The 23,759-nt window shown below is 37.1% G+C and overlaps 1 protein-coding gene across 1 annotated transcript; it reads right to left on the bottom strand.

The window, feature by feature from the left end:
• Positions 1-6,303: 6,303 nt before the first annotated feature.
• LOC105260967 (olfactory receptor 52A5) lies at positions 6,304-7,251 on the bottom strand. The gene has a single exon (XM_011286657.2). It carries the CDS (start codon positions 7,249-7,251, stop codon positions 6,304-6,306), a length of 948 nt encoding a protein of 315 aa, XP_011284959.2.
• Positions 7,252-23,759: the final 16,508 nt, after the last annotated feature.

Below are 23,759 nucleotides of genomic sequence, written 5' to 3' on the forward strand. Positions count from 1 at the left end.
AATGTCCTCCGGCCTCCAGATGAAAATGAAAGAAGGTTTTCAGTCAGTGGCACTCTTCTCTTCTACTCCTGTTTTTATCCTGTCATCATAGCAAGTATCTCTGATTTTGGCAGAAAACCTTAAGATCATATCATCCATCTCATTTACATTATTGAAGGGGAAAGATAGATCCATAGATACACATTACTGCGTTCAGGAAGGACATCCACGAGTAGTGTAGCACAATAAGAAGTTATGTAGAAGGCAAGCCAACTGCATTAGATCCCTCAGATCGTCTGCATAAGGGAATTGACTGCTGATCTGTTTGTTATTTCCTTCTGGGCCTGTGGACAAAAGAATTATACCTGTTTAATTTGCTTATAAATGGCATTTCAATCAGAGTTTGATGAATCTCTCCCTATTCCGTGTCCCAGCTACTCAAAGTACTATTATTTTCTGTTGTCTCTAGGTCTGTAACTGTCAGTGTGAACCAGAAAATCTCTGACCAGTACATTCATATTAAAGCTCCCTATTAAAGAACAGAGAGGAACAGCTGAAATCCTAGTGTGAAATATATATAGATATCTATATCTGTCTATAGTTTCTGTGTCTATGTAAGAGTGCATGTCCTTTCAAAAGGATGTGAAGGAAGAGCTTTGGAAAAGATGATCTAATTCAATGTACTTTGGTGAGTTCTGGGTCAAAGTTCCATGCAAGTTTTACATTTCTAATAAGACTGCATTATGTTTTGTCTGTATTATTAACAACTGAAATCCTGGAAATTAGTTGTGTGCTTAAAATAACTGCCATTCTCTAATACACATCACTGAATACCTAGAAGTGAGGAATCCGTAGGAGGCAAGAGGACTCATTCTTGCTGACTACAGAAGATAGGAAAATGGTAAATGGGTAACTTGGAAGAATAGATACCAGTTTCCTGGGTCTAATAGTTCAGAACTCCCATTAGCATGAGATTTGACCCATAGCTTCATTCATTCTTAATGTATGTCATGTAATGTATGTAATGTAATATAGACCATATGAATGACCATATCACTTTGGGAGCTCAGACATAGGAAATGTATATAAAATAAAGCGGTGAAAGATAGGTTCCTTAAAAGTGGTCAAATAAAGAAGTAGAAATGCAAGACAAAGAGAAAACCTTGGAATACCACAAATGATTCAAGACAAGGCTGTAGATTAATTGAGAAACACTTAGTCACCTCTCAATTTACTAATGACTGTCTGAAACCATGGGGTCTTTGTCCTTACATAAAGTAATTATTGGATCAAAACCATTGTTTTTTTTAAAAATTCAATATCTTGAATCAAGACATTCTCAAGATAAAACAAACAAATTGTTATATTGTAAAAAAAAAATAGGATTCAGTTATTTCATTCTTTCCTAGACACCTCCACCTCTGGTGCCTTATGTCAGCAAGCTCAAGGTCTCTAATCACATACTTACTGTCACCAACTATGCCAGTAATGCAGGAAGAGTTGTGATTTACATGGCTAACCCTAAAATGTTGTAACCCAGTCAACAGGGGCCATTCTATGAAGAAAGTCTGTGTCGGCTGATATATATTTAGAATAGACTAATCAACTAAGTCCTTGATTTCCAAAGCTTTGCTCCCCAATGCTTAATTCTACAGATTCCTAGATCATGGATACTTTCATTAACTTTTTCATCCTAGACTTACTCAGAATCAGAATAGAAATCATTTAGTAACAATCACATTGTCTGACACATTCAAGAGTAGGGAGCTGACATGGGAGCATTACCTGACAGGTACAGATGGTGGGGGTGGGAAGGCAGGTGGGAGAGGACTTAAGTTAGTACAGGGCAGGAGGGATGAGGTGGCTATCATTGGAAAAGCTGGAAGTGAAACATTGTGGGGTGAACTTGGGGATAATGAGACTTCCTCACCCTTTGTTGTTGGGAGCCAATTCTGCTCTTACCAGACACCTGAAGATCATGGCCAGTCTTCATAGCACCATCACTCATTGTTTACCTCCTCTCTCTTCCTCCTCCTAAGATTCTGGTCTCATTTACTTGCATCTTGTGATGGGCAATGCCTCTTTCTTCCATCTTCACCCTCTGTAACAGCTCTCTTCAACGTCATGAACTCTGATCTATTTGCTGCTGGGGCCATCTGCCAATCTGTAGAGATCTGTGGGATAGTCTTTCCTGCTTTCTTCTGTCCCTGCAAAACAGGCATGCTCCCTATTCTGTAAATTTGTTTGAGATCATGTCGGTGTGTTCATCTCCAACAAAATTTGCAGCAAGGTCTGTGCTATTCTGAGACACAGCATAAATTTATTGAGGACAAATTGTAGGAGAAAGAAGCTGGCCTCCAATTGTAATGTTCCCCAGTGAATGTTAGGGAGCAGGAGGACTGAACATGGACTGAGATTTCCTAGCCACAAGCCCAAGCCACCAGGGATCCAGCAGCTCATAATAAAGCCCTCCTGGGTCTATCCACACCTAATGTCTCTGAAATCATTTCTACATTGGCAGAACCTCCTTGTTCTCTTCTGTTTTCTCCTCAAAGGAAATGCAGAAAAATTAATATATATACATTATATCTTATGAGTTCAGTTTCTTTCCCTCTGTCCTCATTATGAGAATAAGTAAAGAACACTTAAAGGTAGACATGATTCTATGCCATGAGTTAAATAAATATCCTTGTGACTCTTCTTTCACTGAGTCTCAAAAGAGAAAATGGTTTATATAATTGCCTGAGGCCCTTTAAATTTCATGTTAAATGGATTTTATTTTTCAGTTATGAGACCACTTGTGATATGATTGACTAAAAATGAGTTTCCAGGAGTGCCTGGGTGGCTCAGTCAGTTAAGTGTCTGACTTTGGCTCAGGTCACTATCTCACAGTTTGTGGGTTCAAGCCCCATACTTGGTTTGTGCTGACAGTGTGGAGCCTGCCTCAGATTTTCTGTCTCCCTGTTTCTTTGCCCCTCCCCCACTCATGTGCGCGCGCGCGCGCGCGCGCGCGTGCGCGCGCGCGCGCGCACACACACACTTTCTCAAAAATAAACATTAAAAAATAAATAAAATCTTTTTAAAAACGAGTTTTGAGTAGGACTGTCTAGTTTTGAAACCAGATTCTACCATGATTTAACTCTGTACTGGAGGCATTCTAGTAGACTTCTCTATGTTTCTGTTTCCATATCTCTACCTTCATACATTTGTTCTATGGATTAAGACATCTTAGTCCATATAAATTACTTAATGTGGTACACTATATACAGCTGTTGTGAAATAAATGCATGGCTTTAATTATGGATGCTTTTGAAGTTAGAATTAGGATACAAGGCTATTACTACCAGGCATTATAAATTTTTTCTGGGTTAATAAAATATTTCTTTAAGTTATTTGAGTTTGGAACACCTCTTCCTATATTTGTTCTTCCAGTTGGAGAATATATAAATAATGCTATGGTAAAAAATTAATGCTTATATATTATGTAAGTTTTGGTTAAAAATTTAATGTGTATTTATTCTCTCATACCTTCATTCAATATACATTTATCATTAAATGTGTTATCCAGGTCATTAGCACAGGTAAATCAGATGTGATCTATATGGAAGAAGCAGTTGCATAAAGAAAAATTGGAAGGGGAAGCTAATGTGATATATGCTGTGAAAAGTTTAGAAGGGTTATAGGAAAAAAAAGAGAAATGGCCAATGTTCCTTAGTTAAAGAAACTCCTAACTAAATTCTAAAATCTGAATAGCAGTCAGGCTAGCAAAACTGTATATGTTTGCATATAGAATAGAAGAAACAGATGCATTGAGCAGTTTGTTTTCTGGAAAAAATGCAAGCAATTCAGAGCATCTTGAAAAAAATATTACATAATATATGGAGATATATCTGTTTTCAAATTTAGAAAGCTAATTGTCATAATTTTCATAAGTGAGATGTATAAATAAATACCAATAAGTGAATGATGAAAAATATCATTCATTTCTCATGAGATTTCATGAAAGATTAAATTGGGAATAAGTACTGATATAAAAGAGAGATCGTATTTCAGAATTATTTACTAGATAATCACTAGGATTGGTGATGGAGTAGGCATACAGTGGAGCCCAACATCAGAAGCAATGATTATATTTCTGGAATGGACAAGTAAATGAGTGTTGCATCCTTTACTGAATTAAGAATACTTTCAAGAAAAGAGCTTTCTAAAAAGCTTTATATTGATATCATTCAAAGTGTACAGAATTGTGCAAGAATAGTCCAGATTCAGAAATTGTCTCTATTTTCCACATTTTGCTTTATTATTTGGTAGCTACATAGGTGATAGATGATAGATAGATAGATAGATAGATAGATAATAGATAGATGAATAGATAGATACATAGATAGATAATCTTTTTCTGCACTATTTATGAGTACTTTGAAGACATGGTTGCTCCTAAGTAATTCTGTTTCTTGACCAAGGACATAGATATTCTATTGCATTAACTATACTATAACCAAGATCAGAGCACCTAATATTGCAATAAAACTATCACCAAATGTACTTGCCATATTCACATGTAGACAATAATCCAAAGAATGACTTCTCCTAGGTATATTTTTTATTCCCCAGAATCCAATCCAGAATCTCACACTGCATTTCATATTGATGTCTCTTCAGAATCCTTTGATGTACAACAGGTCATTAGCAGATCTTTTCCTTCTTTCTGATTGTTTTATTTCATATCTGAGCACTTACTTAGCTAACATTTTAAAAATCGTTTATTGAATTCTAACATACGCACAAAAATCATATGTTGTCCAGCTTAAATAACTGTCACAAGGTAGATGTAAATCAGTAAGCCCCCCATTGAGGAGTACCACATTACTTGCATCCTAGAATGAACCACCTTTCCCCTGTGCTCCTTAACACTCTCCATCGCAGTCGTCATTTCTTCAAGGGAAATGACTATCCTAACTTCTTTTCTTACTGTGGCTTAAAAACAAAAATAAAATGTCAACCCATGTTTGTAGCTTATCTAATTTGTTGGCCTGTCATTTTTGATCAGGGTCTCTTATGATTTTTTGTATTTATGTGATCTCAGTTGTAATGTCTCCTCTTTTACTTATGATTTACTTCTATCAGTCTTCTATCGCTCTTCAGGATTAAAGGTTTGTCAACTTTTCTAATCTCTTCAAAATAAACAACTTCTTATTTTTGTAATTTTTTTCCTATTGTTTTTCTATTCTCCACTATGTTTACTTTTGCTGTAATCTTATTTCACTTCTACTAATTTTGGTTCACTTTGTTCTTCTCCTGCTATCTGGGTGCAAAGTTAGATCATTTATTTGAGGTCTTTTATCTTTTCAATGCAGACATTTATTCCTATAAACTTCGGTCTTAGTGCTACTTTTATTGTGTCCCCTAGGCTTTAGTTTGTTGTGTTTTAATTTCATTTGTCTCAAGAGATTTTCTACTTACCATTCTGGTTTCTTCTTTAAGCCATTACCCATCAGTTAGTTGTTCAAGACTGTGTTATTTAATTTATACATATTTATGAATATTCTGGTTGGCCTTCTGCTATTGATCTCTACTTTCATTATATGGTAATCAGAAAAGATACACTCATTATTATTGAATCTTCTTTAATATTTAAGACTTTCTCTGTGATCATACATGTAATCTATCCTGGGAAATGTTTCTTGTGTGCTAAGGGAAAATGTGTATTGATGCCATTGGGGGAAATAGTCTGTATGTGCATGTTAGGTCTATTTGGTCAATAGTGTTCAAGTCCTCAGTCGCTAATTGATCTTCTGTCTGGATGCTCTCATACTACTTTCATGTTGCTGTCTTTTTTCCCCTTAAGCTGTATTAACATTTGCTTCACCTACTTGGGTGCTCTGGTATTGAAAAAGAGACATAGCCAGGAGCACATAGCTACGTGCTGGTTTGGCTATTGAAGAATATTGATGTGTGACATGGTCCTTGGATGTTACCAGGAATCAAGATTTGTCTTTCTCACATTTTATTTCTATGTAAGTCTAAGTGTTGCCAGACAGGAATTTCTAGGCTTAAACAGAACAAAAACAAAAGAAAAATGAAAACAATTTGAAATCTCAGCCCAAGAGAACTTTGTTCTATATGTGAGTGGCAAACCAAAGTTCCCAGGTATTTCATGAGTTTTTAAATGCCTCCTGCAGTTGTGAGCATCTGAGATTTAGACATTTTTTTAAAGATTTATTTATTTATTTATTTATTTATTTATTTATTTATTTTGAGAGAGAGAGAGCATGTTGTTACTTTGAATCAACCTAAAATATCTGTAACAGGAGCCACTAATGATTAAGGTTTTTTAGGAAGAAACATTTTCAGGACATGGTCACGAATTTGTTTGGTCTTCACACCATAGACAATGGGGTTGAGAAAAGGTGGGACTAACAGGTAAAGGTTTGATAGGAGGATATGAACATATGGTGGTATGTGAGAACCAAACCGATGTGTGAAGAAAGAGAAGAAAGCAAGGAGGTAGAACTGGAGGAAGACACAGATGTGGGCAATGCAGGTATTAAAGGCCTTGAATCGTGCCTCCTTCTGGGGCAATTGAAACACAGTGAGAAAGATTTGAACATAAGACAAGGTGATGAAGATTATGTCAAAACCTAAGATACTGAAGGCAACAAATAGACCATATATCTTGTTGATCCGGACGTCTTCAATAGCTAGCTTCACAACGGCCATGTGCTCACAGTAAGAGTGAGAGATGACCGTAGTTCGGTAGAGTTTCAGACGACATTTGATGAGCATAATGGATGGTACTGTAAGAATGGCAGCCCGGAGTGTCACCCCAACTCCAATGTGAGTCAAGAGTTGCTGGGAGAAGATGGTGGTGTGTCTCAAGGGGTCACAGATGGCCACATAGCGATCTAGGGCCATTGCCAGTAGGATGCCTGATTCGATTGCCTGGAACGAATGGATAAGCCACATTTGTAGCAGGCAAGCTGCAAAGGAAATCTCTGGCAAATGAAACCAGAAGATGCCTAACATTTTGGGAAGAATACAGGTGCTAAGTGCAATGTCTGTGGCCCCCAGCATGGCCAAAAATATGTACATGGGCTTATGGAGGCTGCGTTCATATCTGATGATACCCAAGATTAGGGAATTCCCAGTCACAGCGATGACATACATGACACAGAATGGAATCCCAATCCAGCACTGGACTGACTGTAGTCCAGGAATCCCAATGAGTGTTAGTACAGAGGGTACAAAGACTGAGCCATTGAGGAGGAGCATGATGATTTGGTCAGCAGAATCAAGTAGTGGTTTTGCTCTTTTATCTTCTATACCCTGTCAAGACGACATGAATTAAAAATGAGAAGAAATTATGTTTTTTTTTTAGCAAAGTATATTTAGTTAGATAAAACATACACGATCTTCTCTTTCCTTTAGTATTGAAATACTGTTACATCAAACATTTTCTAAGCTTACTTGCATACCATGCTGATTTGATACATTCACATATTGCAATATGAGTGCCATTGTAGTGTTAGCTAATACTCTAAAATGCCACATAATTATGTTTTCTTTTCTGTGATGGGAATAATTGAAGATCTGGTCTTTTAACAAGTTTGATGTTTTCATATAATATTTTTGTTTATACTTACTATACTGTATATTAGATTGCTAGGAAGACTTATTTATCTACTAAAAACTATGTCCTCTATTTCCTCAGCCTCAGCCCCTAGTACCCACAATTATATCTGTTTTTATCAAGTTTATCTGTTTTTATGAGTTTGGCTTTTTGTCCTTGTTGCAGGGGAGTTGATACACAATATTACTTTAGTTTCAGAAATGCAACATAGTAATTCAACAAGTCTGTACACTATGCTGTGCTCACTACTAGTATAGCTATGGCATGTCACTGTACATGTTATTACAAACCATTGACTATATTCCCCATGCTGTACTTTTTATCCACATAGCTTATTCATCCCATCATTGCAAGCCTCTGTCTCCCATTCTTCTTCACCAATTCGGCCACCCTGCAATCCCTGCCCCTCTGGCAACCACCAGTTTATTCTGTATTTTTGGATCTGTTTCTATTTTTATTTGTACATTTGTTTTGTTTTGTTTTGTTTTGTTTTAGATTCCATATATGTTAAACCATATGGAGTTGGCTTTTTTTTTAAGATTCCACTTACATATAAGTGATAACATGCAGTATTTTTCTTTTTCTCTTTAACTAATCTCACCACAATGTACTCAAAGGCCATTATTACTGTTGCAAATGAAAGAATTTCCTTCTTTCTCATGGCTAAATAAACAATCAGAAACATGTAAATCAAAGCCACAATGAGATATCACTTCACTCCTGTTAGAAGACTTGAAATCAATAAGTCAAGAGATAATAAGGATTGGGGGATTTGGCGGAAAGGGTAACACTGCCCATTGATGGGGGGAATGTACACACTATGGAAAGAAATATGAAGGTTCAACAAAAAATTTGAAAAAATGATCTACATATAATCCAGCAATTCGACTTCTGGGCATATATTCAAAGGAGAGGAAAACAGAATATTGAAGAGATACCTGTAATCCCATGTTTATTGCAGCTTTATGCATAACAGCCAAAATAGGGAAACAACCTTAGTCCTCATTTACATATGAATGGATAAAAATGTGGGATATAAGTGCAATGGACTATTACCCCCATCTTATTGTTTCTTTTCAACTACTCCTTTCAAGTTTTCTCTTTTCATAAAGTCATTGTAAGAACAACCATCAAGTTCTATGTTTCCACATGCCTTAATCATTTAGAGTGAGAAAAATTAAATGAATCAGATGGCTGCTCTCTGGTTCCTCAGTATTTTATTTTATTTTTTAAGTTTATTTATTTATTTTAAGAGAAACCGAGACAGTGAGAGTGGGGGAGGGGCAGAAAACGAGGGAGACAGAGAATTCCAAGCAGGCTTCCTGTTGCCGACACAGAGCCTTACATGGGGCTTGAACTCATGAAACTGTGAGATCATAACCTGAGCTGAAACCAAGAGTCAGACGTTGGACTGACTGAGTCACTCAGGCATCCCTATTCCTAAGTACTGAGAATAATGTAGACCATCTATATACTTAGACAATTTCTAATCATGTAGGATTGCCTAGAACACACCTCAGGTCAATTACAGGAGTATTTATTGCCTCATTTTCTCCAAATTTATTCAACTCCAAGAGAGTCTTTCCTTTTAGGTATCCTTTGTTCACAAATTCTTCCTTTCAACAAACATACAGTATGCCAAACTAGATCTTTCTCATCTTCACAAATAACATTATGACCCACAAATCAGAAGTTTGTATTCTAATAATTTTCTTCAGTAAATACTCAATGCTTGAGTATTTACTATGTTCCAAGGATTTCTTGAAACAATTGGAGAATAAAATATATCTATTCAATTTTTTGAAGCATCTAAATTATGCTAAGTCTTGAAATTCAAAGTTGCTATTCACCATTTGTTAAATAAGTACTACAGCATTCATCCTCATGAAATCTTTAGACATTTTAGGATATTTTATCTTCCTTAAATTTTATACCCACATTATTAACCAATATCATATTAATGAAAAACTAAGACTTATTGTTACAGGTAAATCTGCTTGGATCCAAATTCCATGACATACAAACCTAGGAAGAACAAAAAATAATTTGTGTCTTCTGAGATTTTATAATTAAACCTCAGTAAGGATTTGGGATATACAACAGTGTGAAACTACGTGAGGCTGGGTGGTACAAATATATAAAACAAATTTTAATCAGTAGTGCTTGTTTAGAATCTTATGGAAAAAACTCTAATATTCCTTTTTCATTTTTACCAAAAAAGTACTATACACACATTACATACACGTTACCATCTGGTGCACGTCTGATACAAAACCACATATCCATGCCATGTCATCCGTATACTGGATAACGCTCTCTGTGACTTGACTCAAAAGTGTGTGCTACTGCCTTTATCTGGAATTTTCATTGGGGAGATTTAAATGGCCACGTGGGTCAGAGTTGCCCTAGAGAATCTGTAAAAGATGCTGTGCAAACTGAAGCTCATCAGAAATATATATTGTGAATAACCAGAGGAAAGAGAGTAAAAAAGAGAGGAAAGAGAAATGTAAACAAAGTCGTGGGTAAATAAAATAGGAGACCATGCCTAAGGTCTCAAACACCACACATCTTATAAAGAAAGTAGTTACCTTCCTTCCTGATAGTTTTACATTTCCAACTTCACGAGGCCAACTGGATATTCTTCTAAACCAGGATTTTTCCTTCTCAGCACAACTGGCACTGTGGTGAGATAAATTTTGGGTTCTTCAGTAATTCTCTATATTGCAGGAGGGAGGTTCAGCAGCATCCCTGACTCCTGACCATTAGATTCCAGTTGTTCTCTTTTGTCATGACAATCAAAACCATCTCCTGCATTGCCAAATACCATCTGCATGTGCGGGGTGGGACACACCACACATGGTTGCTAACCATTGTTCTAGAATTTTACCCTGGAAAAAACAGAGCCTTCAATTAAATAAGAATTAATGTTTTATAGCTTTAATAAAAACCGGGCAGAAAAAGTCTGGCTATCAAGGGAAATCATTCTTCTGTAGGTATTAGCCAGATAGAGGAGATGGAAGAGGATTCCAAGAGGATTCCAAGAGGATTCCAAGGATTCCAAGATGGAAGAGGATTCCAAGAGGAAATACTTTGGACAAAATCAAAGCAGCATGAAACGTACAGTGGGGTTGCAGTTCAATAAGCAATTTTCACATATGAATGATTTCATAAGCAGAGATGGTGGTTGTTGAGGCTAAGGAAAGGGGAAGAATAACCAATGTAAAGTTACAGGTTTAAACGAAATAATTTAAGCCTTAGGTAGAATAACAGATCTTTTGCCTTTAAAACTCTGCTCTGCCGGCAGATGGATGAATGTCTTAAAAGGATGAGAGCTGGCATAGGGAGACGAAGTTAGAAGGACACGTGTGATAGTCCGGATGGGACATGATGAAGTGGCCTGGCCACATCGGAAGAGTCACAAGGGAACAATATCTGTGCTGCTCGCTGACTTGATGGAGGCGAACGGTGGGAGGACAGGCTAAGATGGTCTTGGGTTGAGAGTAAAAGCACGGGGTGACAAGGACAAGCTGGAAACAGCCGTGTGTGCACACATATGTGCAAGTTTAGAAGATGGAGGAGACATATCATAAGTCCTTGAAATTCATGGGCCAGGAAAACAATCACGGGTCTCATTTACAGCATGAATCGTCAACCATTAATGTTACTGACAACTCCAATTCTGACTCGGGCTGACTCGCGGAACCTAAAAGAATCAAAGGATTTAGGTCTAAACCACACACCCTACAGTCTCAGGAAAGCTTTCCCCCCTGCAAAGTCACTGACATCCACCCTTTGTTCTCTGCCTCAAGCCCCCAGGGATAGACTCTCTTTGTTTCGGAGATAGCTTGTCCATCGCAAGACAGCTGCAAATGTCAGATTTGGCTTCTTTCTAGTGATTCCCAGACTGCTTCCCTCTTCATTTCTCATAAAAGTCCTCAACCCACCTTCTAAAGATACACATCAGCCGTGGAACACGGTGGTTATGGCATGGATCTAAAGTCAGCCACACAGTTTAAATCCTTAGGACGCTGTTTAGCTTTGCATGTTCTTCAGGCAGTTGTAAAACTTATAATTGTCTCAATTCTTTCTTGCTGAAAGTTAACAGATAGAAACACACTGCAGGGTGACTGTGAGGATTTAACTAGGTAATGTATTAACATACTTAGAAAGAAATATAAAATGTATTATTTTGTCTAAATGCAGTGACTCATTCATAGAGGTGTTTCTCCTTCTCATGAATAACTTCCGATGTTTAAAGATCATTTCACCAGATGAGGTTTTCCCTGAATGACTTGAGGGCACCGTTTCTACCGAAGGTTTTCCAGTCTAAACCTATATAATTCTCTGACCTTTTAACCAATAAGGTTTTTACACACTGAGCAGCCCAGATCCCTCTCTAGGGTCCTGTCAGGCTCACTTTAAAAATTATTACCCATTGTGTGATAAACTGATTGGGAAATATTCTGAACAGCATGAGACAAAATCTTCATGTTTAAACTGCCAACTAGTGTAAGAGTCTATTGTTTGTTAATCACCATAGCATCTTATTGGATCTTAGCATTACGTGTTCTCTTTGAAACCAATGCTCCATTTTCCCACACTTAAGCTAAGACATAAGCCCAGAGACTTACCAGGAATCATCTGTGATATCATATGTAGAAGCCACAGAGTGAAAATCTTTTGGTGTTTCAGATCATGAGGATGGCTCTTTTGTACTATAGAAGCCACCTGGGGGATTCTTTTTCACCAATGGCTGGTGAGCTTAAATTAACCTGGGACAAATGTGAAAAGGAGGGGCAATATGGTTCAAAACCTGGAAGAACTTGTCTAATAGCAGATCTGCATCTAATAAAAACTCACAAATTTTGGTGTCCTTGGGGACTGGAAGCCAAAATGACTGTCTCTTTAGAAACTTCTAAGAGAACACAGTGCCCCAAGGTAACACAATCAATGACACTTATTTACCAAACAATGAGCCAGAGAAGGGGAATAAGAACATCTCAAGATATTCAGACTAATTAGTATAGAATTGCTAACAGAGAAATAAATGGACTATTTGTATATGGTATAGAAATTGTCCCATATGTTTAGAATTCTCATGAAATAATAATATGCTTTTTCAAGTTTTAGTGCCAGTCACCTTATATATATCAACTTTCCCTATTAAATATTATTTATGACCAGTGTTGACTTAGTTACTTTAAAAAATGGGTGTTATGATTTAAAATGGATTTTAAGCTTTGGTATCAAAGAGGGAAAAGAAAAAGATCCAAATCTTTGTATGTACAAGAAAAAGTTTAACAAGGCTCCATTACATATATCTGCCTGAGAGAAATGATGACCTTATAGAGTTACATGATTTTTCTCCTGAGTCATTGAGTCTGGCCCTATTTAGGAAACCATTTACATTGAAAAACTCTCTGAGTCTCCACTTGTCATTAAACTGCCATGGAATTCTATTCATCCTAGAAAAAAAAAAAACAATAATATAGGATTGGCTGCATTTTGTGCTTGATGAGCTCACACTGGCTTTGGAGTGCTGGCTGTGTGCATCTCTTTCCAGCTCTGACTGATAACGTTACATGACAGATTGAAATCAACAGAGCAGAAATCGGTAGACCAGAAGACAAACAATATATATCAGAATTCCAGTCACCCAACAGAGTAGAATCTGATGAACTCGAAGTAAAATATTTTCAGGTAAAACAAAAAGAATACTTTTCAGATAGAGTATGAAGTAGGCTGAGGTGAGGTCAGCAGAGTCTGAAATTTGTACACGACTCTTTGTATACAGAATAATAATATTATAAACATACATAATGACTCACAAGAGTGATACTTTGGGGAAATGTAAAAAGTATTTGAACCTCACAGAATCATAGTACTATTTAATGTTAGAGACAAAATTATTCTCGGATACTGTTTAGTTAAAACCCATTAGAGCTCAAGGGGAATAAGATGTTTTAGCATGAGACTTCTGGAGCACCTGGGTAGCTCAGTTGGTTAAGCAGCTGACCTCGGGTCAGGTCATGATCTTGCAGTTCATGAATTTGAGTCCCATGTCAGGCTCTGTGCTGACAGCTCAGAGCCTGGAGCCTGCTTCAGATTCTGTGTCTCCCTCTCTTTCTGCCCCTCCCCTGCTCGCAATCTGTGTCTCTCAAAAATAAATAAACGTTAAAAAAATTTAAAAACCATGTGACTCCTTAAAATTCCTAATATTAAATAGAAATAATTACCTTTGAGTAATGTAATGGGAACTACAGAGTTCAAACTTTCATAAGTGGTTCTTCATTCCGCATGTATTTTTAAGAAAACCAGAAACAAAGGTTTAATTTTCCCATACAACAGTGTTAGAGATGGAGTTGAATATTTGTCTCTTACTGCAATGGTTGATAAAATTCATCAAGTGAGAAGATATAAATTTAAATGAATTATGGGAAATACAAATTAGGAGGACTTGGACGTGCCTATACTTTTTGTGGTAATCTCTGAATTAAAATGGGGGTCCTTACCACACACAGAGGAGAAGGATCATGGTTAAACTTATGTGGCTGGAGTCCTGGCTGCCACGTGCAAGAATAGACTCACATACATCCATGCAATGCCATTCCATCCACCAGAAAAGAGGAAGTTCTAATGTGCTACAACAGGTGTAAACTTGAAAACTTGACACTATGTGAAAGAAGCCGGATGTAAAAGGCCATGTGCTATATGACCTAGTTTCTTGAAATATCCACACTAGTAAAATCCATGCGGACAGAAAGTAGTAGTGTGGTTTCCATAAACTGGGGATAGGGTGAGAGGCAGTGCCTGTTAATAGGAATGGGGTATCTTTTGGGGGTCATGAAAATGTTCTAGAATTAGAGAAGAGACTGTCGCACACCTTTTTTAATATGCCAAAAACCAGTGGCTTGTACGCTTTAGAGGGTGAATTTTATAGCAGCCCATGGAGTTTTCTACCAAGATAACAAGAGTGGAGAGGGGCCAAATGTTGCATGTTATTCTGTACAAACTGAACGTTTAAATAAGGGTTTGAAAAATCCAAAGGGTCAATGCATTATTGCTCCCTCAACTGAACACCAGCACCAAGAGTGACAAGTGTCAACTCCCGCACCTGATATGTCAAAACTCACCATTATGAAGACCTCTTTCTTTTTCTGAAATCACTCCTGAGGAATAAAGCCCTTGAGAATATTAATTGATTATATAGCTGTTAGATTTCAAGCATACAAAGAAAAAAATGAACACAAATCAGAAAATAATCAAAGGACAATATAAAGTACTTCAAAGAAAGGATATACAAGTGGAAAACAGCAGCAGAGTTATTGTACTCTTTGTTAATGCTACTTGTAAAGACAATCATATTTCACCAATCAGACTGCCAAAGATTAAAAATCTCAATCATAACCAGTGCTTTTGAGAACGCAGACATATAGAGTGCTATTAGTCACTTTTGTATTTGATGCACTCTTTTCGAAGGATCATTTTGAGTTTCTAGAAATCAGTAACAATACCCTTTACAAAATATGCCTTTTTCTTTTCCAGGCAATTTTATGTTCAAGAATGTGTTCTATAATTTTCCTGGCCAAGTGTGTAGGAGGATAGAGAGTCTTGCTCATCTTCTTGTGTTTGCAATGAGCCATTTGTTTTTTTCTTTTCCATTTTTAGGTCTCAGGTTGGAGCTGGTCTTGATGATTGAAGGCTAAAATAGTGGAAACATCCACATCCTAGACCAGATATTGTATGACACATTGACAACTGAGGATGATGCAAACAGTTTCCGGTTTCATGTCCTGTCTCATGTCTGTTTTAGACTCCCACTATTTTTAGTATAACTGTCAGGACTGGTCATTGTTACATGTATTTCAAAATTCTCCAGATAAGCTTGAAATTATAGTGGACCATCCTAAAAAGGCTTGCTGCCTGCTTTTGGAAAACTCACTAGCCAAGAATTGTTTGTACAGATGAACTCTTTCAATCAATGTGGTGATAAGGAAAATCTAAATTGAGGCCCACTTAAACCAAATGTCACCACCCCCAAAACAATTAAATCCCTCTACTTTACTTTTTTTGCAATTTTAATTTTATTTTTTATTTTTTTAAATTTACATCCAAATTAGTTAGCATATAGTACAACAATGATTTTAGGAGTAGACTCCTTAGGACCCCTTACCCATTAATCCCATTCCCCCCTCCCACAACGTCTCCTGTAACCCTCAGTTTGTTCTCCATATTTATGAGTCTCTTCTGTTTTGTGCCCCTCCCTGTTTTTATATTATTATTCTTTCCCTTCCCTTATGTTCATCTTTTTTGTCTCTTAAAGTCCTCATAAGAGTGAAGGCATATGATTTTTGTCTTTCTCTGAATAATTTCACTTAGCATAATACCCTCCAGTTCCATCCACGTAGTTGCAAATGGCAAGATTTCATTCTTTTTGATTGCCAAGTAATACTCCATTGTATATATATACCACATCTTCTTTATCCATTCATCCAGGGATGGACATTGGGGCTCTATCCATACTTTGGCTATTGTTGATAGTGTTACTATAAACATGGGGGTGCATGTGTCCCTTAAAAACAGCACACTGTATCCCTTGGATAAATGCCTAGTAGTGCAATTGCTGGGTCTTAGGGTAGTTCTATTTTTAGTTTTTTGAGGAACCCCCATACTGTTTTTCAGAGTGGCTGCACCAGCTTGCATTCCCACCAACAATGCAAAACAGATCCTCTTTCTCAGCATCCTCGCCAACATCTGTTGTTGCCTGAGATGTTAATGTTAGCCATTCTGACAGGTGTAAGGTGGTATCTCATTGTGGTTTATATTTGTATTTCCATGATGACGAGTGATGTGGAGCATTTTTTTCATGATGTGTCAGTTGGTCATCTGGATGTTTTCCTTCGAGAAATGTCTATTCATGTCTTTCACCCATTTCTTCACTGGATTATTTGGTTTGGGGGAGTTGAGTTTCATAAGTGCTTTATAGATTTTGGATGCTAACCCTTTATCTGATATGTCATTTGCAAATATCTTCTCCCATTCTGTGAGTTGCCTTTTAGTTTTGCTGATTGTTTCCTTCACTGTGCAGAAGATTTTTATTTTGATGAGGTCCCAGTAGTTCATTTTTACTTTTGTTTCCCTTGCCTCGGGAGACATGTTGAGTAAGAAGTTGCTGCAGCCAAGGTCAAAGAGGTTTTTGCCTGCTTTCTCCTCGAGGATTTTGATGGCTTCCTGTATTATGTTTAGGTCTTTCATCCATTTTGAGTTTATTTTTGTGAATGGGGTAAGAAAGAGGCCCAGGTTCATTCTTCTGCATGTCGCTGTCCAGTTTTCCCAGCACCACTTGCTGGAGAGACTGTCTTTATTCCACTGGATATTCTTTCCTGCTTTGTCAAAGATTAGTTGGCCATACGTTTGTGGGTCCATTTCTGGGTTCTCTATTCTGTTCCAGTGATCTGAGTTCTTGTGCCAGTACCATACTGTCTTGATGATTACAGCTTTGTAGTATAGCTTGAAGTCTGGGATTGTGATGCCTCCTGCTTTGGTTTCCTTTTTCAAGATCGCTTTGGCTATTCAGCGTCTTTTCTGGTTCCATACAAATTTTAAGATTATTTTTCTAGCTCTGTGAAAAATGCTGGTGTTATTTTGATAGGGATTGCCTTGAATATGTAGATTGCTTAGGGTAGTATTGACATTTTAACAATATTTGTTCTTCCTATCCAGAACCATGAAATCTTTTTCCATTTATTTGTGTCTTCTTCAATTTCTTTTATAAGCTTTCTATAGTTTTCAGTGTATAGATTTTTCACCTCTTTGGTTATATTTATTTCTAGGTATTTTATGTTTTTTTTGTGCAACTGTAAATGGGATCGATTCCTGGATTTCTCTTTCTGTCGCTTCACTGTGGGTGCATAGGAATGCAACCTATTTCTCTGCATTGATTTTATGTCCTGCAACTTTGCTGAATTCATGAATCAGTTCTAGCAGTTTCTTGGTGGAATCTTTTGGGTTTTCCATATAGAGTATCATGTCACCTGAGAAGAGTGAAAGCTTGACCTCCTACTGGCTGATTTGGATGCCTTTTATTTCTTTGTGTTGTCTGATTGCAGAGGCAAAGACTTCCAATACTATGTTGAATAACAGTGGTGAGAGTGGACATCCCTGTCTCGTTCCTGACCTTAGGAGGAAATCTCTCAGTTTTTCCCATTGAGGATGATATTAGCGTTGGGTCACTCATGTCTGGCTTTTATGATCTCGAGGTATGTTCCTTCTATCCCTACCCTCTTGAGGGTTTTTATGAAGAAAGGATGCTTTATTTTGTCAAATGCTTTCTCTGCATCTATTGAGCGGATCATATGGTTCTTGTCCTTTCTTTTATTGATGTGATCAATCACGTTAATTGTTTTGTGGATATTGAACCAGCCCTGCATCCCAGGTATGAATCCCACTATGTCGTGGCGAATAATTTTTTTTTAATGGAGCCGTATGGCTAATATCTTGTTGATGATTTTTGCATCCATGTTCATCAGGGAAATTGGTCTATAGTTCTCCTTTTTAGTGGGTCTTTGTCTGGTTTTGGAATCGAGGTAATGCTGGCCTCATAGAAAGAGTTTGGAAGTTTTCCTTCCATTTCTATTTTTTGGAACAGCTTCAAGAGAATAGGTATTAACTCTTCCTTAAAGGTTTGGTAGAATTCCCCTGGAAAGCCATGTGGCCTGGACTCTTGTTTTTTGGCAGAGTTTGGATTACTAATTCGATTTCCTTACTGGTTATGGGTCTGTTCAAATTTTCTATTTCTTCCTCTTTCAGTTTTGATAGTGTATATGTTCCTAGGAATTTTTCCATTTCTTCCAGATTGCTCATTTTATTGGAATATAACTGCTTATAATATTCTCTTATTATCGTTTTTATTTCTGTTGTGTTGGTTGTGATCTCTCCTCTTTCATTCTAGATTTTACTTATTTGGGTCCTTTCCTTTTTCTTCTTGATCATATTGGCTAGTGGTTTATCAATTTTGTTAATTCTTTCAAAGAACCAGCTTCTGGTTTCATTGATCTGTTCTACTCATTTATTGGTTTTGGTAGCATTAATTTTTGCTCTAATCTTTGTTATTTCCTGTCTTCTGCTGGTTTTGGGTTTTATTTACTGTTCTTTTCCCAGTTCCTTACAGCATAAGGTTACGTTGTGTATCTGAGACCTTTCTTCCTTCTTTAGGAAGGCCTGGATTGCTATATACTTTCCTCTTATGACCGCCTTTGCTGCGTCCCAGAAGTTTTGGGTTGTGGTGTTATCATTTTCAGTGACTTCCATATGCTTTTTAATTTCCTCTTTAACTGCTTGCTTAGCCCATTCACTCCTTAGTAGGATGTTCTTCAGTCTCCAAGTATTTGTTACCTTTCCAAATGCATTCTTGTGGTTGATTTCGAGGTTCATAGCATTGTGGACTGAAAATATGCACGGTATGATCTCGATCTTTTTGTACATACATAGGACTGATTTCTGTCCCAGTATATGTTCTATTCTGGAGAACGTTCCATGTGCACTGGAGAAGAATGTATATTCTGCTGCTTTAGGATGAAATGTTCTGAATATATCTCTTAAGTCCATCTTGTCTAGTGTGTCATTCAAAGCCATTGTTTCCTTGTTGATTTTTGATTAGATGATCTGTCCATTGCAGTGAGTGGGATGTTGAAGTCTCCTACTATTATGGTATTATTACCAATGAGTTTCTTTATGTTTGTGATTAACTGATTTATATATTTGCATCCCTCCACATTGGTACATAAATGTTTACAATTGTTAGGTCTTCTTGGTGGATAGACCCCTTGACTATGATATAATGCCCTTCTGCATCTCTTGATACAGTCTTTATTTTAAAGTCTAGATTGTCTGATATAAGTATGGCTACTCTGGCTTTCTTTTGTTGACCATTAGCATGATAGATGGTTCTCCATCCCCTTATTTTCAATCTGAAGGTGTCTTGAGGTCTAAAGTGGGTCTCTTGCAAACAGCATATAGATGGATTTTGTTTTCTTATGCATTCTGTTACCCTATGTCTTTGATTGGAGCATTGAGACCATTGACGTTTAGAGTGAGTACTGAAAGATATGAATTTATTGCCATTATGATGCTTCTAGAGTTGGAGTTTCTGGTGGTGTTCTCTGGTCACTAATTTTTCTTGCTTTTGGTACATATATACATATATATATATATATATATATATATGTATATATATACATGTATATACATATATACACATGTATATGTATATATACATGTATATACATATATACACATATATATGTATATATACATGTATATACATATATACACATATATACATACATATATACATATATACATATATTTTTTTCCCTCTCCCCTCAGAGATGTCCCCTTAAAATTTCTTGCAAGGCTGGTTTAGTGGTAACAAACTCCTTTAATTTTTGTTTGTCTGCAAAACTTTTCATCTCTCCTTCTATTTTGAATGACAGCCTTGCTGGATTAAGAATTCTTGGCTGCATATTTTTCTGATTCAGGACACTGAATATACCCTGCCACTCCTTTCTGGCCTGCCAAGTTTCTGTGCATGGGTCTGCTGTGAACCTTATCTGTCTTCCCTTGTAGGTTAGGGACTTTTTTTCCCTTGCTGCTCTCATGATTCTCTCCTTGCCTGAGTATTTTGTGAATTTGACTATGATATTCCTTGTTGATGGTCGGTTTTTGTTGAGTCTCATGGGGGTCCTCTGTGCTTCCTGGATTTTGCTGTCTGTGTCTTTCCCCAGGTTAGGAAAGTTTTCTGCTATGATTTTCTCACATAACCCTTCTACCCCTATTTCTCTCTCTTCCTCTTCTGGGACCCCTATGATTCTGATGTTGTTCCTTTTGAATGAGTCACTGATTTCTCTAATTCTTAAATCGTGCTCTTTGCCTTCATCTCCCTTTCTTTCTGCTTTGTTATTCTCTAAAGTTTCTCCTCTATATCGCTGATTCTCTGTTTTGCCTTGTCCATCTTTGCCGCCGCTGCATCAATCCATGATTGCAGCTCAGTGATAGCATTTTTAATTTCATTCTATTTTTTACTTCTTTTATCTCTGCAGAAAGTGATTCTAATCTCTTTTTGACTCTAGCTAGTATTCTTATTTTCGTGATTCTAAATTCTGGTTCAGACATCTTGCTTGTATCCGTGTTGCTTAAATTCCTGGCTCTCATTTCTTTGTGCTCTTTCTTTTGGGGTGAATTCCTTCGTTCTGTCATTTTAAGGGAGAAAAGGAATTAATGAGGTAGAAAAATTGAAGTTAAAAAAATTAAAATTAAACAATTAAACACAAACACACACACACACACACACACACATCGAATAGATGATGCTAGATCCTAGGTGTGTTTTGGTCTGGGTGTTGAAAGTGGTTTGACAGATTAGAGAAAATAAAGGGAGGGAAGAACATAATAAAAAATAAAAAAGTATAAATGAAATCACTTGTGAATTTGAAAAAATGAATACACTGAAGTAGACTAAAATGAGATAATATGAGTAAAATAGAATTTGAAAAAATATACAGAAAAGTAAAGAATAAAGTAGAAAAAAATTAACGAAAATTAATAAAAATTAAAAATTAATATGCATCTTTTCTCTTCTTGTATTCAAGAAAAAGAAACAAAAAAGAGAAAAAAGATTTAAAAAATAATTTAAAAAGGAAATCGTTTGAGAATTTGAAAAGTTGAATACACTGTAGTAGACTAAAATAAAATGATGGAAGTGAATAGAATTTGAAACAATTTACATAAAAACAAAAAATATAGTGAAAAAATTAAAGGAAAACATTTTTAATAGAAATTTTAAGTAAAAATGAAGTTTTTCTCTATCTGCACTCAAGAAAAAGAAAAGAAATGAAAAAGAGAAAACACTACAGAAAAAAGAAAAAAAGGACATCGTTCGAAAATTTGAAAAGGTGAATACACTGAAGTAGGCTAAACTAAAATGATAGTAAATAGAATTTACTAAACTAAACCGAAGTTACTAAACTAAAATGAAGTAAATAGAATTTGAAAAAATGTACATAACATCAAAAATATAGTAATAAAAATTAAAGAAAAATATTTTTAATTAAAATGGAAAATAAAAATGAGTCTTTTTCTGTATTCAAGAAACAGAAAAAAAGTATAAAAGAGGAAAAAAAAACGAAAGAAAATTGAATAGATGAACCTGCTAACATATTGAAGTAGGACTGAAAGTGATTCGTTTTCCCCTAGAAGTCACTCTATGCAGCTCTTTATAGTCCATAAATTAAGCTGGCGGTGAGTCTCGTGTTCTTAAAGAGCAATGTTGGCCTAGTTGGGTGGGGCTCAGTGTAACTGCTCCGCTCTTCACTAGGTGGCGCTGCTAGCCTACGGGGGTGGATTGTTGCTGGGCTCCTAGGTGCCTGCGTATGCGCATCCCTGGGAGTGGCAAAAATGGCATCACCCAGCTACCAACTCTGTTCTCCCCGATCAGCAATCGCACACCCGTCCTCTGTCTTCAGCTTTCGTCTACTCCCCGTGTTTTCACTCTCCGTGACCAGGTCCCAGGCAGTACTTGTCTCCCGAGTTGTGTCTCAGATGTGGCTGTTTTCCCTGGCCCCTTGCTTCCAAAGGACTACGGCTTTGACCCGTTCCGCCCCTCTTCAGGAGGGTCTCAGCGAGCAATGGCCGAATGAGCAATGGCTGAAGGTCGGCTGTACCCAGGAATACTTTATGGACCCTGCTGCTGCTGGTGCCCCGAGACTGTGGCCAGGTACCAGCTCGCCTGAGAAAAAGTTCAAAAGATAGTGTGGCAGCAGCATTTCAGGGATTATGGAAAATCACAACACACATCTGGCACCAGGTTTCACCCTTAACGACCTTGTTACAGCACCAGCGAATGTAGCCGTTTTCTAGGGTCTGCTGGGACCAGGTGGCTTCAACAGTCTCTACCAAATGTCCTTCCAGCAGTGGAACTGCTTTTTCCCGTGTGGCCTAAGAATCTCCTGGACCCCACTCTGTTCCTGGGGATTCACCTTTCCGACCAGAGCACCGCCAGGTATCGAGCTGCAGAGTTGCAGACTCTGCTCCCCTTGTTTACAGTCTCAGTAGAGTTTAAACCCTCTCCTTTCTCCTTTCTCCCTTTTTAGGTTAGTCCCTGCAGCTGTTTCCAATTTTCTGCTTTCTCTCCAGCTGCTTTTGGGGAGGGGTGATTTTCCCGTATTCTCCCCCCCCTCCCCAATCTCCATCCTCTCTCTGCCCACAAAAGAGATTCCCTACCTTTTGGGGCTTCTTGCTCCCCAAGTTCAGCTCTCCACTCCATGTACCTGCTGAATTCTGTGGTTCAGCTTGTGCAGATTGTTGTGCTAATCCTCCAATCAGTTTTCTGGGTGTGTAGGATGGTTCAGTGTTGGTCTGGCTGTATTTTATGGACACGAGACACAAAAACCTTCCATGCTGTTCTGCCATCTTGGCTCCTCCCTCATATTTCTTATTGTATAAAATTTGTTGCTTTATATGTATTTTATTAATTATAGAAACTACTCCCAAGCATTACTTGAAGTGTTTTTTTTTAATTTGTTTTTATTTATTTATTTTTTTTTTTTGAGGGAGAGAGTGTGTATATGTGAGTAGAGTAGGGACAGACAGAGAAAGAGAGAGAATCCCAAACAGGAAACACGCTCAGCGCAGAGCCCCATGCAAGGCTCATTCCCAAGGAACCTTAAGATCATGACCTGAGCCGAAATCATGAAAGGGATACTCATCCGACTGAGCCACCCAGGGGCCCCTTAATTCTTTTATCTCTCTGACTTTTAATCTTCCCTAAGAAGCTTTAAAATATTTGTTAAGTTAAAAATATTGCCATTTGTTTAGTCACAGTGAAACTATGGAAATGATTTAGGAGAATAGCTACAGTTACATAAAGAATATATTTCTATTTCAGGTGTATGCCGTTACAAGCCCCATCGGAGTGTTAATGATTTCTACATGTGTTTATGTACATTTATATCTACAGGTGCTGCATTTGTGAATGGGATTTGTCATTCTAGTCTGCTTTCTATTGTATTTTTGAATATAAATAAATGGAAGGCTTATTTTTAGGGTGTGTTATTTGCTAAATGCTTATAATTTCAACAAATTGTTAGAAAAA

This window comes from Felis catus, chromosome D1 (genome assembly GCF_018350175.1).
Source record: "Felis catus isolate Fca126 chromosome D1, F.catus_Fca126_mat1.0, whole genome shotgun sequence".
Lineage (NCBI taxonomy): Eukaryota > Metazoa > Chordata > Mammalia > Carnivora > Felidae > Felis > Felis catus.

Excerpts from the sequence above, each read along its gene's own strand:
- LOC105260967 (XM_011286657.2), bottom strand. The coding sequence starts at position 7,251 with ATGCTCCTCCTCAATGGCTCAGTCTTTGTACCCTCTGTACTAACACTC.